Source organism: Cupressus sempervirens, chromosome 4 (assembly GCF_028749045.1).
Source record: "Cupressus sempervirens isolate cs-2001-9-10 chromosome 4, ASM2874904v1, whole genome shotgun sequence".
Taxonomy (NCBI): Eukaryota; Viridiplantae; Streptophyta; class Pinopsida; order Cupressales; family Cupressaceae; genus Cupressus; species Cupressus sempervirens.
In genome coordinates, this window is record NC_143121.1 from 183,638,227 (window position 1) to 183,656,856 (window position 18,630).

Genomic DNA, 18,630 nt, shown 5'->3' on the forward strand with positions numbered 1-18,630 from the left:
CATGAAGTTCTTCCACAACTCTACCCTCTATAATAGAGCTAAGAGTAAAATATACAATATCAACAATCATATGTGTATCACAACTAATAAACCAAGTGAAATTGTGAAAATTTTTGTGGATTAGTTCCAAAAAATATTAAATAATTTGGAGGGGTCAAATAGAGATGTTCAAACTAATTTGCTCAAAGTTATTCCCAAAATTTTCATAGCTGAAGATAATAAAGTTCTAAATAGACCTATCACTTTGGAAGAGGTTAGATTAGTGGTCTTCAATATGAATCTAGATAAATCTCCAGGTCCAGATGGTTTCCAAGCCTTCTTTTTTTAGAAGTGTTGGGATATTATTGGTTTAGATCTCTAGAAATTTATTGAAGCTTCAAGGAATGGTGGAGCCCTGCTATCAAAAATCAACTATTCCTTCCTCACTCTAATCCTTAAAAAGGAAAAGCCCTAAACTCTAGGAGATTTTAGACCTATTACATTATGTAATACTATCTATAAAATATTTTCCAAGATTTTAGAAAATATATTAAAAGGTATCCTACCAAAAATCATATGAATAGATAGGATCTATCTCAAGTGGATCCATTCTTGATGGTATTCTCACCATCAAAGAAACAATTCATTTAGCCTACAAGAACAAAGAGGTGTGTATATTCATGAAATTAGACATTCAAAAAGCATATGATATGGTTGATTGGTGTTTCCTCTATAAGACCCTTGAAGCCTTTGGCTTTTCTCATCAATGGATTAATCTTATTTTTAAATTCATATCATCTCCCAAATTTTTTGTCCTTATTAATGGGACTCCTGAAGGTTTTTTTAAAACCTCTAGAGGCATTAGACAAGGAGATCCTCTATCTCCTTCCCTTTATATGATTATGCAAAAAGCTTTTGGGAGAGCTATTATCGAGGCTTATAACAATTAGAAGGTTAAAGGTATTACTATCACTAAGAATATCCCTAACATTACTCATCAACAATACGTAGATGATACAATTCTGCCAGGCAAAAGCTCTATTAAAGAGGCACATGGTCTAAAATCTATCATAGATTTATATATGGAAACCTTCAGACATAAAGTAAATGATCTAAAGTCTAAGATTTATTTTATGAATACTGAACCTAAGGTGGAAAATCAGATTTTTCATATTATGGGATACAAAAAAAGGTTTCTTTCCATGTAAGTATATGGGCATTGATTTAGAGAAAGGTATGAGGTCCAGTAAGGTTTGGACCAACATTCTGGAGAAACTGGAGGCTAGGATAGGTAGCTAGAAAGATAAATGGCTCTTAAAGGCTGGTAAGATTACCAAGATAAGATCTATTTTGTTAGTCATTCCTACCTATCCTCTTTCCTGCCTTCCTTTTTCCAAGAGCATTCTTCACAAATTTGAGGTGAAACTCACAAATTTCCTTTGGGATGATTGCAAGGAAGAGAAAAAATTGGCTCTCATAAAATGGGAAAATATTTGCAAACCTAAGGAAATGGGAGGGTTAGGAATTAAGAATTTACAATGGTAGAATGAAACACTAGGAGCTAAATTGATTTGGAATCTCTATGAGGAAAAAGATCATAAGTGGGCTACGATTATGTATAATAAGTATCTTAATGTTGATGATCCTCTATCAATTTTTAGAATGAAAACCCTTCCTGAAGGGTCTAAAAGTTGGAACTTTATGATTAAGTGTCATCCTCTTGTCAACAAGTACCTCACTTGGGATGTTGGTAAGGGTGATGATGCTCTATTCTAGTAGAATTCTTGGGATGGGCACCCACCAATAGATAATAGCTACTTCCTTGTGGATCTTAAAGAAAAATTAGTCAACCTTTGGGGAAGTAAAGTTAGTAACTACAAGACAAAGATCATTTCGGGAGGGACTTCCAAATGGATTTGGAAACTTTTGGAGGGTATAGAAGTGGATCCAGCTGCTATTAAGTCATACAAAGAGATAAGACAAGATAGGAAAATTAAGTAGCTTGAGAGAAATGAAAAACTTATTTGGGAAGCCTCAAATGACAGTAAGTATAGTGTGAAAAATGGATACAAAGCATTGATACATTCACAACGATGGGTTGAAGTGGAAATTCCACTTGAACTTTGTTGGGACTCTATGTGCCTGCCAAAGGCATGATTTTTCTTATGGCTAGCATTTCAAAACAAGATTCTGATGGTAGATATATTTCGTAAATTAGGCTTTGAAAGTCCTTCTAGATGTGTCTTATGTAAGCAGAATAGCAAGGATTTAGGTCATCTATTATACAACTATCCTTTTTTCCAAGCATGTTGGGAATGGTTCAAGCATATGTTAGGATGGTCTTCACCTTTGCCAAAGTCATTTATTGATCTCCTCAAAGGGTGGCCTACCATCATGGTTAAAGGCATTTACAATAAACTTTGGAATATTTTCCCTTCTATCCTAGTGTGGGAAGTTTGGAAAGAAAGGAATAGATGGATTTTTTGTGACTCGGAGTTGAAACTAGAAGAGTTAATATCAAAAATTGAAGCTAGTATAGTTGAAACTACCAATTCCCATCTCAGAAATTCCAGAAAAGAAGAAGGCTCCTTCTCCATTTGGGATGGTCATATGAAAAAGAACTGGTGGAACTTGATTAATCCTTTGCTCATCTATTTAAAAAAAGTAAGGAGGCAAGGGAAAGGTGCCAATGGTCTCCACCTCCGAAAGGATGGGCTAAACTTAATTTGATGGAGCCGCAAGAGGCAACCCAGGAATGGTAGGTATTGGTTATATCATTAGTGATGATATAGGTAAATGGATTGCCAAAAAAGCCATGTCTATTAACCCTACTTCCAACAATTTGGCAAAGCTAGAAGCACTGGAAAAAGGTCTACAACTCTATCAAAAATTAGGGTTAACTAATATCATCATTGAAGGTGATTCAAAAATTGTTTTAAACATGATTAGGAAACAAGACACCCCCAATTAGATTCTTAACTCTATGCTAGAAGAAGTTCTTAGGCTTCTAGATCGGTTTGTAGGAATTCAGATATGTCATATTTTCTGAGAAGGTAATCAAAAGGTAGATTATTAGCTAATAAGATAGTTGATGGCATTAATACTTTGTTCATCAAAGATGAGCTATAAATATGTCCAACTATAGTTTTTATTTTAACTACTACATTCACTCTTATTAGGTGTGGCTCTTTCAATCATGTTGTAGTTCTTTTCAAGGATGGTGTGGGGTAGGTCTCTATCCAAGGATAAAGGGTATAGTAATATATTAGGATCAAGGATATAGAAATATATTAGCTTGAATACATTAAGTCTTCTATTTATGGTTTGTTAGCTTGGTTAGCGGGTATATGAGTAAGCCATTTTATTACATAGATATATCTCATTAACTTATCATAAGTATTTTAATTAGTCACCAGATTTGAAGTATTTTATGCTAGGAACTTTATTCTGATCCACTTCATCATTAGTAGTTGTAGTATGGTCGCCTCAATAATCCTTTTGTAGGTATATTTCAAGGACCATCTGTTACATGATTATTGATTAAGCGATGTCTAGCCTCTTAGTAAGTGGAGGAAGTATCGAGGAGTTTCTAGAGTGTTCGAGGAGTATCTATTTTGCCCTTTTGTAGAAGTTTTCTCATGATTTGCCACCATACATAAAGTTATTGAAATGGATACCTTTATCTATTTCTCTCACACCTCTGAGAATTGCACTATGATATTTTAAGGCAATATCAAATCGGAGAGGTGGAATAGGGTGTTGAGGTTGGTTGATGGTATGACACGCATAGCTATCAGTAGGGCAATAGGTGAAGGATTTTTCAATTATGGTCACACTTGGAGGATGAATAGAGACATAATAGGGTCCGAACATTGGGTGCATGTTGAAATCCTAAATTAACAAATTGGACATGATAAGACTGTGTTTGGATATATTTGAATCTACCTAGTGTAATGGTGTGATTGAAGCAGTCATGAGCTTGGATGAGGATTTATGTGTGCCCCTTCTAGAAATGTACATGAACCATCCACCAGGAAGTCTTGTCATAGAAAACATACTGAGGCAACCTGCAATGGTGATCAGGGACTAGGTAGCTTTCAATAAGGAATGGCTGAAGATGGAATCATGTTTCCAATTTCTTCTTAGATGGCAAAGAATTAAGATAGATAACAGTATTGGCTGGCTCATAAATTACTTGGGTATGTTTAATGCATATATACATCTGGGGGTTGGTTTAGGTAACTTGGAGGCACTAGAATTTTGCACACCTAATATTGAGAAGTCCAGTAGGCAAAGGTTCTCCTTTGAATTCCCCCCACTTTCAATCAAAAAATCCTAATGACATTGTAGAAGTAATAATGGTGTTTTGGAAGAAATAATGGTTCCTGGCCAAAGTCAGATAGCTCCAATTTTGCCGAATACCTATGCATGCTCTAGTTTACACTGTTGTCTAAGATTAATCTTATCAACTCCTCTGGCATGAATTTTGAGGGTTTCTTACCAATTTTTTTGCATTAGTGGTCTCATATCTTTAGTACTATGTAGATTATAGCCATATAGTATTGTTCAAATATTTTCTTGCCTTTTGACGATCTTGTTGTAATAGTTTGGTTTATAACTGGCTCCTTGTATGTATCTAGAGTAGGGTTAGGGATGTGGTCTTTTTCTACAAACTACTTAATGTTTAATGTAATCATCTCAATTATGAATATATAAGTGATATTTATGGTACCGGTGGAAATCCTATGTTTATTGATATGATGCATGGTTTCCTTATTTTTTTGTAGTTCACTCAGCTCTATTTACTTTATTAACAGATGACTAACCATGTCTGATGGTATCATTATGAAAATTCAAGAGTTCTCGACATCATAGCAAAGTAGTTTAGTTTGACGATCAACTTTCTTTTCAACCATGGCTAGTCTCAGCTACATATGTTGCTCTCAGTTAGCCTGAGGTATGGTTGTCTTCAGAGTTTATAATAACAAATAGGTTGAATTTTGTTACTTTTTTGCTGACCTCAAGTCTCTGTGGTATCATGTTTTTAATTTGTTATAAGTATGATATTTACACTTCACACTATAGTCTTTGTAGAACCATTATGTAAATACTAGTATGGCATTCGGTTTCCTAATTATAGATTACATATTTTACTCAAAACTACCTAGCACCATGGTAAAATGAGTCTATACACTCGGTAGGGCTTTAGGCTTTAAAACGCTTAATTTGAGGGGATTGGCTGGTTTGGATTTCTATATCATCTCATTTTGATTTCTGGTTGCTTGAGAAAGGTATAATGAGCATATGATTTGTGTTTTTGAGGGCTTGGAGGGCATTAATAGCATTTGAGCCAACCTTGTTTTAGGTGTTTATCATTTTTGGTTAAAACTCTATCATGTGGATTACAAGAGGCAGCTTAGGTATTATAATGGTTTTTGATCTCCATATGAATGGTCATGAGACCTCAAATTTAAAATTAAGATTTAGCTCAGTATAATAAGGTAGATTTTAGATAAAATCATAATTTAGAACTCTTAAATGTTTTTGATACTTTTATTGATGACATTATGGATTTAGTTTATAAAGTAGGGGAATTATTCATTTAGATAAATCAATAAATTTTATTTTAGTATTGAAGAAGGGAGCAATACTACAATAGGAAAAGGTAATAATATAGTCATTTTCTTTTAAGTTGAATGAATATAGTATTAAAACTACTAATCCCGATGTTTAAGCCTATTAGACATAATTGAATGTATCTTTCAGGTTAGGATTCAGAAGCTAGGTCAGCAAAAATGTCATAATTTAGGAATGGCATTTGGGTCTGAGGTGTTGTGTTCAGTGGTGTCGATTGGTATTAAGTAGTAATGTCTTTGTTTAATTATATTTAAGTTTGATGATTCTTTTCAAGATTAGCTGGTGTTGTTTGTGTCTTCATGCTAGATTGAGACTAACTCATTTGGCTTTTCAGAGGAATGTAGGTTTTCATTTTGGTACTTGAATATCAAAGGAATTTTAATGAGTGTATGGAACTAAAATAACATAGTACAGTAGTCAAAAGTTAAAAATCTTCTTTTAAAATAAAAGGTTAAAGATACCACTTGGCATGCTTTCAATATTAATAATTTTGATGTTTTAAGGATTATGTTAGCATAGGAATAAAAATAATTATTATGATGTATGCTGATGGGGAAGGCTAGGATAGACTAGCTAGTCTATGCTTCTCATCCAACAATAGGATCTTGGTGTTTTCACTACACCTATATGGTCTATAGGATTTCTTGCAACTTAGAACATCCCCTGACCTTCCCTAACCTTCCCACCAGGTGAAATAATCAAATCTTGCTCCATGACTCACTTATCCTCCTAGGAGTGCAATTCTTCCAAAATGCATATGTAGGTCTACCAGGGTTCCACGGTAATACCTAATCCAACTAAGGTTTTGATGAGTTTTAAGGTGCTATTAACACTTTTAGTATGCTTGAATAGATGGTAACAATGGGTTCATACCTGATTTCTTGGTTTCTTCACAAAAAGGCTACTGGAAGAGCCCCAAATTAGACCTCCACCCGGATTTGTAGGGCTAGTAACTTATTACCCTTAAGGATTCATCAGACCTTGCCTTAATAAAATTTGTTTCATACATCACATACTCAAATATTTTTGAGTTTTTAAGCCACCAAAAAGCCGTACAACAATAATGGTAAAAATGAGGGTTTTGAAGGGTTTTGAGAGCTGTCTGCTGTCCTCAACTTTCAAACACCTTATTCAACTCATAGAAACTTCTCCTATACAAAAAAGAACCTTCTTATATCCATCTTGAATCCATCCAAAGGGAAAGTCTTGAATCTTTATGCTTTTCTCTTGAGAACAAATTTTTTAATGCTTGCTCCTAGCCAGGCATTGCCTAGCTCGCCTAGGGCTTTGTCAAACAAATGCTTGCACACATTTTCTAGGCCCTTTCTTGCAATATGTTACACATTAGGGTCTTTAGTATTGGAATCCAAATGGCCATGGAAATCCCACGATGGAAACAAGAGCTACAGCCCATTCATTGTTGACAACTCAAAACTGGACAGCAAACTCTTACTTTTAAAGAAATTTAAAAAAACCTTCCAAAACGTGTTTAGAAATATAATATAATGCATGGATAATGGAGAATATACAAGATAATAACTAGAACATGCAAAAAAATGACATTAAAAATGTGATTTGCTGCCAAACAACACCAAAAACCAGTCAAAATGTATTAAAAACTAGTCACAGTTTGCTGTAGCAGCACAATGCAATACAAAAAAATGACTTCCAACCCTTGATTCGTGTTTTTCCAAACTTAAATAGGATATCCCATGGTGTATGGATTGAGTTAGGGCATTTTTAGCCACTTAAACAAGTTAGCTTGCTCTCTAACACAAGTTGCTTAACACTTTACATAAGTGACCAGCAACTTAGCAATTTTTAGTTCTTTTTTTTTCTCTTTGCAATTTTGTCACCAAGACCATTTTTGGGTCTTCTCAAGGAACTCTTGGGATTCAAACTTCCCCCAATACACCATTCCAATGTTTTAGGAACACCCTATGCAGTAGAAATCAAAACATCACAACATGACGATACATTGTCAATCACTTAGACCAAGAGCCTAAACTAGAGCAAAACACACCAAATGAGATAGAAACTCTTATTCTATCTACATAATTCTTAGAAGAAGTTCATCACACCAAAATTTGATATGGTGGGAGCCTTGAAAGGGTGCTCCTGCACCATATGCCTTTTTTAGTATTGTAGGAAATTGCTCAAACAATTAAAGGAAAGTAACAACTTCTTTTTTTTACCAAGGATCCATTACCTAAAAAGATGTATGCATTTCTATAACTAACCATCTGATTGTTAAGACAAGAAGGCAGGGTTGAGAGCTCAGCTTAGTAATGGAAGGGTTTAAAATACAATGACTGGAATGGCTCAACTTTATTGGTCTTAGCGGCATTTCAGTATCTTCGATGATTGTATTAATTTGTATTACAATCTCCTCTTTTGTAATCATAAAATATGAAGCAATTTGACTGGGGTATGCCCCTTTTATGATGTAATAATAAAGGACTTTGGTCTCGAGCTAGACTGGATGTTTTCTTCTCCGTTCTTTCTTATTAGTGCATGTTTGAATGGAGAAACGCTACTGTAAATTATCTATTTTATTAATAAAATAATCAACGCCTTGGCAATTTACCGATCAAAAAAAATAAAAATGGTCACCCAAATAAATTACTTGATGATAGATTAAAAAATTATTGTATTAATACATTCTTTTAAGTTTTGTATAACTTTTATTACTCATTAAAGTGGTTTTTGTCACATCAATGCATGATTATCAATTAACTTTCTTAAATGTCCTCTCAATTGATATTGAACTAGAAATGAAGATTTTTTTCCCTAGGATAAGAAGAGAATTGATTTTTTTTTCTACATTTTTTCATTTTCTAAAATAAACATTTTATTAGGCAAGAGCCTACAACATATCAGTAAATTGTGAACCTCTCATTAGGGAGGTCTTATGTTCAAATTTATCCAAGATTAATGCAGAATAATAATTAATATTAACAACAATAAATAAATAAATAATAAATAATCTAGGCTTCAACCAATTACTTATCAAATTTTTAAATTATTATTATAGTAAAATAAATCAATATATTTTACTTACAAAAAATATTCTAATATACAACTAATCCATTATATGTTTAATAATATTTGAATAAATTATTCAATATATTATAATAATGATTATGATATAGATAAATAATATTTAAAAATTTATAATAATAATATTATTTATTTATATATATATATTTAACTAATAATTAATTTTTAATAATTATAATATTATTTTATTAATTTGACTTTTTTCTATTATTGTGCTTTATTAATTTTAAGGTCAAATTTTAATGATATATTATTATAAATTATAAATTTAATAATTTCCTATAAATTGTTTCTACTTAACATATTTTATTACAAATATAATTTTGACTATTAACTAGGGAAAGATACCCAACAACTGCTCAAGTATCCAATGACTAATACAATATCATTATAAATCCCACCAATTATGTAATGTCCCCATCATTTTAGCATCTCAGTGGAGTTCTTAGCCTTGACATTCTTTGAAGGCTAAGTGGAGAAATAAGGAGAGATTCATTAAATTAATTTCTTATAGAGTCATTAAATAAATTAAATTTAAAAAATGACTTTATATTTAATTAATTTAGTTAATTGAGAGTGTATTAATTATTGGAAGGGGGGAACTTCTAGTGATTTTAATTATTAAATATTTTATTAATTATTGGAATGGAAGAAACTTCTAGAGAATGCAATTATTAAGTATTTTATTTCCTTCTAGAAGGGTGAAAGAAAAGTATAAATAGAGGTGAGAGCTTCATTGTTTATCGTCTGATTATTGTGAATTGCATTTGATATTAAGTTTGGAGAAGAAACTAAGGTTTCCAATTTCAGTCAGCCATTGGAGAACATCAACTCTTCCGTGTTGCAACCATTTGAGGTGGTGAAATATCCATTGAATTTGGTATTCAGGAGAGCTTCAATTTAGGAGTTTTACTTGTGCTTAAATTGGAGAATAGATTTTGGCTGCTACATTACACATGAACGATGCCACACTGCAGTATCTATGTTTGATTCATTTCCATTCTTGGGCATCACTATTGTCAAGTTCCTCTTGTAACTATTAGTAGTTATTGTTGTACTTCATCAACATATGATTTTTCTGTGATAATTCAGAATAAAATCTTGGCATTACTATATTCATTATTGTACGTCAATTGTTTTACATTTCATATCTAGCTTCCATGTATTTGTATTGAAAATACCAAAAGAATTGCACTTGCATATTAGTCCCTTGTAAGAGGATATCACATTGGTAACAAAGCTTGCTTGAAAAGTGTTTGATAAAATGTTGAACAACTAAACTAGAGAAGATCTTAGTGTTTGAAGAAGTTATAAAGTGTTGGGGTTATTACAAATTACCACTTTTAAAAAGCCCCAAAAAATGATAACACATATACTAATATTCAATTAAACATGTACTAATAGGTGATCACACATGTATTAATAGTTGATCATTTATTGGCTTTCTTGGTTACTGATTGTTCCATTTGTGCAAAAAGTACTAATTTTTTTAGTGAGCATTAGGGGATGAACATAATAGGTTCTTGGTAAATATTTCAATATGGTACTTTTCAACCACTTTGCACTCTATAACTTCAATAGAGAGCTCTAGAAATGTAGAAATGCCTTTAAACATTAGCTTTAAGCTCTTTAGTCACTATAGAGATTCACCCAAAAAAATGGCAAAATTTGATGTATGGGTTAAGAGTTCTAGGTGTTCAAAGTTAGCCTGGAAAGCTATTGGGTCTCTTCCCCTAGAAATTGTACCAAGATACAAAATAGCTTTAATATTTTCATTATGTATTAAGACCTCCTTGTCTCTCCATTCCTTATGCCTCCCATTCATATTTATCTATCCATATGTCTTCATCTCTTTTGATCCCTTATTTCTCTATTTCTTCTTCTCTCTCTAAATCTTGTCTCTCCATTTTTTAAAACTTCTTATGACTCAACTGATCTAATTATGCTAATTTAGTTAGGGGCTTCTTAGTATCTCTAAATATACATCAAGTGATATGGACCCTTGAATAACATCTATGTCAACCTCGTATGGTTGCATGAGCAACCACTACCTTTGATTTCCATGTCCAATTTGTAATGAAGGCATCCACCAAGCCTTTGGTAAATCATTGCACCTAAGATTGTGTGGTTACAGTATAACTCAATCAACATGTGTCTTGTGTGAGCATGATTTTCTCCTTTGAAAGTATTTACTTGCATATGTACATGGGTTATAGGGATTCAAATAAAGATCAATGTCTTAAGAAGGTTTTGTAATAACAATATTGAACATTGTTGTACTAGATACAATCAACACTAATATATAATATATATTTATTTTAATTCAAAATATATTATATATAATATAATTCCTTTTTTATATACACACTGTTAAATATTATACACAATGACAAAATATTGAAAGGAAATAAAAATGATTATAAATAATAATTAAGTATTTTAGAGTCGAAATTAAATGAACATATATAAGTACAATAGTTTAAATTAAGAGTGCAAGAGATTGATCTCCATATCTTCATGTATCAGTCTCTTTCTCTTTATCTATAATATTTCCTTTCTCTATTTCTCTTTCTCTCTCTTCCTCAAATATATTAATATTTTGATTTCTATATATGGATTCATAATTAATTTAAAGTTATTATTGTTACATTCAAGCTCTCATTTCTCCAATGACATATTTGTTTGACAAAGAAACATGATCTAACAAATGGCTTATTAATAGACCTTATCCAACATAAAAATATGCCTACTAAATATATTTATAGCTGAGATCACCTTATTCATCTCATCTTATGTAAAAAAATATCTCTTTAAATAAATATTCCATTTTTATAATTTTCCTTCTAATTCGTCACCCACCCTTTTCTTGGTATCCTTTTTTATTTTGTGTTTGTAAAATTAGGGGAAAAATCTTTCAACATTTTGGATATTTGTGACATCAAACCCTTGCATTCTTGCCTTTAGCTCAGTTCACCAAGTATGTGCCAAGTGATCAAGCCCTAAATGTATGTTCTTCAGCTACCACATTATTCATCTCTTTCATTTTCATTTTGTGTTTTTTTTCATTATGTTCGACACTTATACTCACCATTTCTACATTTTTATCAATGCCAGCAAACCACATCTCTAAGAGGTAGATTAATCAATGCATTTGATTATTAGTTTTAGTGTGATTCATTTATGCTGTGACTATTTATAATACTAATTAGAGTTGTAATTTCTACTTTGCAAAACAAAGAACACTAGGTGAGGCATAATGCACTTATCAAAAAAAGGACTTGGGACAATCCATGTTAACATGAATATCAACTACATCTGTATACAACCTTCACATTTCCAATTTAATAGAATTCAATAGTTTAAAATGTTTTGATAGATGGTGGTATCTATGTTTTGAAGACCCCAAATATAAATCAAAACATTTGTTTTATTTACTGCTAGCCAAAAAAATAATGTTGAGCTGACCAAGTAATTGAGATTATGAAATTGGACCAAATGCAAATACATCCTTGATAAAAGTAGTATATAAGGTAATAAAAACATCTATGTGCAATTTTGGGAGTGTTTTCAAAGATGTTTGTTAACATCCTATATTTCAATACTTATTGTTTCTCTAACCATACATTAACAATCTTCTACTATGCAATAGAGAAATGGTTTATTGCAATGTCTCCTTTCTAAAACCAATTTCACTAAAAAATAGTAAAAATGAATATATATATATATATATACAAAGATAACACCAATAAGATATATCTTATTAAGATATTATATAAATATCTATTATATACTATATTTATAACATATTAAAAAAAAATTATTAATTCCTAGAGGTAACTAATGGAATTATTTAGTGGTTTAAATGGATCAATGAAACTTTTAAATGTTTAGATCATAATATTTATATTAAATGATAAAAATAGCTTTTAGAGACCGAGAGTCGCAACTAGGAGGAAAGCGACCATCAATCGACCCATATCATCATTAGTACTGAATATGGGAAGGAGGGAGAATGCGAAATAGGAACGAATAAAGAAGAAGAGGATACGAATACACATTTTGAACAAATAAGATACAAATGGAGAATGAATATGGAATGAGAGACAGGATGATCAATATATAGTGTTGCAATTATTTGGGCTTCGCATCATAGAAATCTATTGTGGCATCCACATGAACAATCATGTATATATATCAAATGTTCAACAGAATGATTAGAAGGATCAACATCTTCATTTATCTAAGTGAAGGACATTGAGACACGAAGATCTCAGTAATTTAGTGAAGGAAATGAAGTCCAATTAACATTGAATGAGCAAGGGAGGAGATATTCGTCACCTCTGTATCCAATCGGCAAAAAAAAAGTGACATTTAATCAGAAACCAGCCTTCGAGTAGGTATTACAGAAGGTAAATCGTCATTGCTCATATGTGTTGTGTAAGATCTTATTGTCAAGAAGTTTTCTTGCATATATTTCTACACAAATATGTATCTTACACATGTTTTCCTTCATTTTAGCAAACAAATTGTATGTATTGGTTAAGCTCTGTATTCCATATGTGTGAATGCATATCTAATTATTGCAAGTCATTAATGTATTCATTATGGATTCCATTGACTCAAAAGTTCTGGTAGGCTTCTTTCTCAATCAATCTTGATATTCTGTGAGATGATATCCCCTTTGGCATTCTGTCAAACAGTTTATGTTCGCTGTCGATGATTCCAGAATTGTTATGCTGACGAAGCTTTCAATGAGGTATTCTCTCAAACAACTCAGCGTCTACAAGATATTGTATTCTTTGGAGGTCTTTATAACTAAGCATGGCCATCCCTACCACAGAGCCTCCCCCTGCTATACAATCCCTTTGAGGCAAGCTTAGGAGAGCTTAATCTTTATTTCTTCCTTTTAAGAGGCACCCAAAACATATTTGATGGCGCTGAATGTACCAATATCATTCTTTCTGAAGAGAAAATGACTAAGAAAACCTTGAAAAGAAACCAAGAATCATAGATGCATCACCCAGGTTTCCCTAATTCTGATGCAAATGATTTATATCATATCACAAGCAACATATTCAGCTCTGTTATATATATTTATGTTTCTCCCATCAATTTTTAGTAAAAAAATTGCTACTTTTGTTTGGTTGGATTTTTGTACAGTTAGTGAGAACAAAACTATAGGTGATTCCCATTCACAATAACAACCAACACGATGAGAAAATGATATGGCAAACCCCATTGTAGAATCATGTTTCTTTAGACTCTGCATTTATCGGAACATCTACTCTAAACAATATATGATCATGTTGGGGTACCAAAACATGAATTTTACCTTCATGAATGTCCGAAGAGCTCAAATTTGTTTCACCAGACAACCTACCAATAATGGTTCTATTATGTTCCTCTACTGGAACATCAAGCATATCAGGCCCTTTGTGAAGAGGAAAGACTTGCTGTGAAGATGAAGCTGGTACTCTGAGCATATCAGGTCCTTCTTGAAGAGGAAACACTTGTTGTGAAGTTGAAACTGGTAAACTGAGCATATCAGCTTCTTCCTGAAGAGGAAACCCTTGATGTAAAGATGAAGTTGTTATAAAGTCATGCATCTGCTGGAGTGTTATAATATGTGCTTGTGGATCCAAAGGAACAACTTTACTAGCATAGAGAAGTGAACCTCCACAAAGTGGGCATGTGATGTTGTTCACAAGCAAGTGATCAATGCATTCAAAGTGAAAGGCATGCCAGCAGACATGTAACTTTTGCAACCTCTCATTCATCTCATAATCCCCTAAATAAACAACACATCTATAACAAAAACATAGTAATGTGGTGTCCTATTACTTCTCCTCTGTAATTAGGTCTCCTCTATGGATTATACCTTTAAAAAATCATTGTAACTAACTCATCAATCCACCACAAGCTTAGCAAATGTAGTTATATGAACAAATATGACATACCCATACCTCAAAAGAATGAATAAACTAAGGTAAAATTGCCATCAATTTATATATTGAATGCTACTAATCATCACTAAAAGTTATAGATTCAGTTGTCTCTTGCAATGGACCACATCTTGGTTCTCATTAAATTGTATCATCTACTCTGGCTCAACATTTGCCATGTTGCCGGGCTCTTTCTATATTGAGTCATTTCACAGTCTATAAGACACAAAGGTACCATGAACAACAAGAAGACTCTCCACTCTCTTAGAGGTGAACCTATTCATTTTAATAAATGTGTGAAGCACATTGCTGATCAGGAGCACTTAGTTTCAAGAAAGAAGTCCAAAACTAACAAAATTCTATTTTATTTGGAACAGATCAGTTTTGAATGATAAACATCATGCTCTTTCCTCGTAAATTCCTTGATCTCAACCACAGAAAAAATTATGCAGCCCATCTGAATAATCATGTAAGAAGTAAGTCCTTATGAAAAGTCATCCAATTATAGGGAAAATAGTATAAAATTTGAAGAGTTTACAGGAAATTAAAACCAGATTCTATATTTTTATCAAAGAAGGCTTCATTCTTGGATCCTCAGATTAAGCTCCATCTTTGACTAGCACCTATTTTATGGCTCTCTTCAAACCTCAGAAAAGTGTGTGTATACATCCTCTTCTCCATAACAGCCATAATAATGATGGCAATGAAAGTTACCCACAACTTGCAAACAATGATAGAGGTCAACATTCCAGTACACAGAACAATGGACTGTATGAAGAAAGCTTGAGATGAGAGAAAAAAAGAAAACCATACCTTATTTTGGATCAACTGCTTTTGATCCTAAGAAATTCTGTAAGGAAGATGTCGAGAAGGAGACAGATTGTGTTGATAATCATAATGATGATAGCACTAAAAAACATCCACAAGTGGCAATGGATGACAGAGGTCAGCATTCAATTCCAAAGAAGTTTGGAATGAGAGGTATGAAGAAAGTTTGAGACAAGAGAGAAACAAGAGCAAAGTCCCCTGTTTTGGGCCAGTTGCTTTTGACTCAGATAAATTATGTAAGGAAGATGCAGATGAGAATGCCTATCGTGTTAATAATAGCCATAATGATGATGACAATAAAATCCATCCACGGTTTGTAATTAGTGACAGAGATCATCATATAAGTGTTTGGGGATCACTAAAACCCCACTATTTATTTATTTCAATTATTTTTTTAAATGGCATTCTAAGTCCATTACTTCCTTTGCAAGCACTCACTTTGATTGAATACATACCTCAACCCGAGAGTTGTCTGCTCTTGCAGTCTGATACATCAGTTTAGTGATCTTCTCCATTGACAAGACATGGTTTTTATTGCATGGAAGCCTGCATGGACTAAAAACATATGATGCATATTTCCCCCGACTATAATACTAATTTTGGGTCTTTATTGCATGTGGAAGATTATAGAAATCATACTAAATTCTCAACTTGGATTAAGTGGTGCCATGTTTATGACTGTAAGAATCATGTTGCTCTGAACAACTTTTAATGAAGGACGTTTAGAGAAGTGGTAAAGTATTGTAAATTAAAAAATTATGAAAAATGCTAAAGCCTAAAATAATATTAAATACTATTTAATGATTTCATGTATAAATTCATTAAGAGCAGTTTTTGATTAATTTTTCTGAGCATTTTTACTGCATCATTTCCAATTCTTCTCTGCACCGATTTTAGGTAAAAAATATTTCCTTCAATGCTTGCCTACGGTTCATTCTTCCTGTTGATATATTCACTAACAAAAATTTGGCCATCGTTTTGATCTGACTTATTAAAAAGTTAATTCTGATCCATTGTCATATCTATACAATTTAAACTTTCATTTTTCTTTGTTTCTCATCATTCTTGGGTGAACACGTGCCTTTTCTTTTGGACTTCATTCCACATATAATTATAGAAAGCATATTGACGTTTGGTTCATACTTTGTTCTTTCAACTTTTCTTTGTTGCACTTGCAGGATTTGAATTAGACACTGAATTTCTTTTTCTGCAGGTTTATGAAGTGTTTTTGTGACCTGATGTGAATAAGCCTATTCTTATGTTAACCCTCATACCAACTGTCCTTTAACTCCTTTTGGGATTTTTCGCACTAAGTGAGAGTTACAAAGATATGTGAGAGACCATGCTGCGGTTCAAGGTTATATATGTAAGTTGAAATTTTAATTGCCAGTGATTGAAGAAAGAAAAAAAACAATGTACTTGATGATCATTTCAAACTGTTGTCACAAGATTCTCACCTCTTTTAATCTACTGTTCAACAGGGCATGATTTTGCTTCTGAATTTACCTTGCATTGTCAATGCTTATTCAGGTATGACTTTCTATCTGGTATCAAGTTTTTTATGTAAGGAAGTTATTTTTAAAATTCAGATCTTACAATTAAAACTGATCAAAGACGATCGTAGTATTTTTTAATAATTAATATTTTAAAAAATCAGAAAAACAAGTTGTGATAGCATAATGTTCCTAAATAGAAACACTTTGGTCTATACATGCTCCTTTACTTTGATTTTTCCTAATGGCTTTGGAATTTGATAACATCCTCCACTTTTTTGTGCCTTGATGTTTTCTTAGTTATTTTAAAATTTATTAAGGGAGTTATATGTTCTTAATTAAATTAAATTGATTCCTGTCTCAATGTTGTTTGGATGCAACATTTTCAATAGGGAAAATGCTATTTCGGCATCACGATTCCTTAATATTTATGGTTGGGAAGGTAAGAGATCTGATGGTTTTCCTGTGGTTAACGAGCACTACTAGAATTTAACACAGTATCAGAGTGGGTTGTTCCCAAAACCAACACAATCTCGATTCAATGCTCAAGCATTCATAATGAATGGTCTTCAAAAAGACATTATTGTAAGCCTAAGAAAATACTAAGACTCTTACTGATTTACTAACTGAACCATAGAGTTTTGCAAAGATCATTTATTATTATTTTGAAAACTATTTTCATTGAGTTCTCCTCCTTTGAATCTTTAATGGTTTACCTTCCATTTATAGGGGCCACAAGGGACAAAATGGAAATACTGATGAGAAATTTTGGGAAAGTCTCCTGATGCCTCACACTGTCCCATTTATGTTAACCATATCTAAAAGATGTACCGTTTTATACATATGTTGATATTCAATCTACCTATTATTTGCATCTATGGCCTTGATTCATATCTTTGATGCTGCATGACCTATTGCAAATCAATGACCATGCAAACTTTGTACTTCATCAACTATAGACTGTGGACTATTTTTTTCATCAACTACTAAAACCTATGTAGATAGATGAAATTGGTTTGACATATTACCAAATTAAAGTAGGTATTCATTTTAGTGTTATTTCTAACATTTTTTTATTAAAATTAGTTAGAAAATAGCTTATTGAATATCCTACAAAAATCCTATTTCCAATATTCCAGAGGTTACTCTATAAGTCACATCTATACTTGTAGGCTTCCCATGTTAGCATAGGTTTTCACAAGAGTGCACATCTAAATGTCAACAATATGTGCCAAGGATTGTGATATGCATTTGCTAGTTGTTGGGATCCAAACACATTGACCAAAAAGGTGGGTTTAATTGACTCAGAACCCAATAATGCCATCATTATAATTAGTTCACACAAGTTTAGCTTTAAATCATATTTTGATAGAAGTGTGCACTATAGCCCAACAAAGGAATCCTGACTCCCTCTAAATATGGAAACTTTTTTTCTGCACTAGTGTGATTGTTGATGTATAATTTTACATAGACTAATGTTTTTTATTTTTTCTAAAACAAAATCCCACTAAATCACCTAGCTTGATGCAATTTGCATCCAATCGAGAATACAACTTTATGAAAAAGGTGCATCTTTACACAATTCTTATTTGACCAAATTAATTTCAACTTAAAATACAAAGAATGACAAAATACAACATTTTGTAATTGCAAAAAATCCTAAAAATATTGCATGTAGAAGATCTGATAAT

At 32.3% G+C, this 18,630-nt stretch overlaps 1 protein-coding gene and 1 long non-coding RNA gene across 2 annotated transcripts; one reads left to right on the plus strand and one right to left on the minus strand.

Annotated features, from left to right (window-relative positions):
- Positions 1–12,908: 12,908 nt before the first annotated feature.
- Positions 12,909–16,945, plus strand: LOC149560598 (uncharacterized). Its single transcript, XR_016363357.1, has 3 exons — positions 12,909–13,085; positions 16,660–16,812; positions 16,928–16,945. It is a non-coding gene; the product is annotated as an uncharacterized LOC149560598 (long non-coding RNA).
- Positions 13,903–14,637, minus strand: LOC149560599 (uncharacterized). The gene is made up of 2 exons (XM_089824155.1): positions 14,634–14,637; positions 13,903–14,464 (listed from the first exon to the last, which is right to left on the minus strand). Exons 1-2 carry the CDS (start codon positions 14,635–14,637, stop codon positions 13,923–13,925), a joined length of 546 nt encoding a protein of 181 aa, XP_089680281.1. The 3' UTR covers positions 13,903–13,922.
- Positions 16,946–18,630: the final 1,685 nt, after the last annotated feature.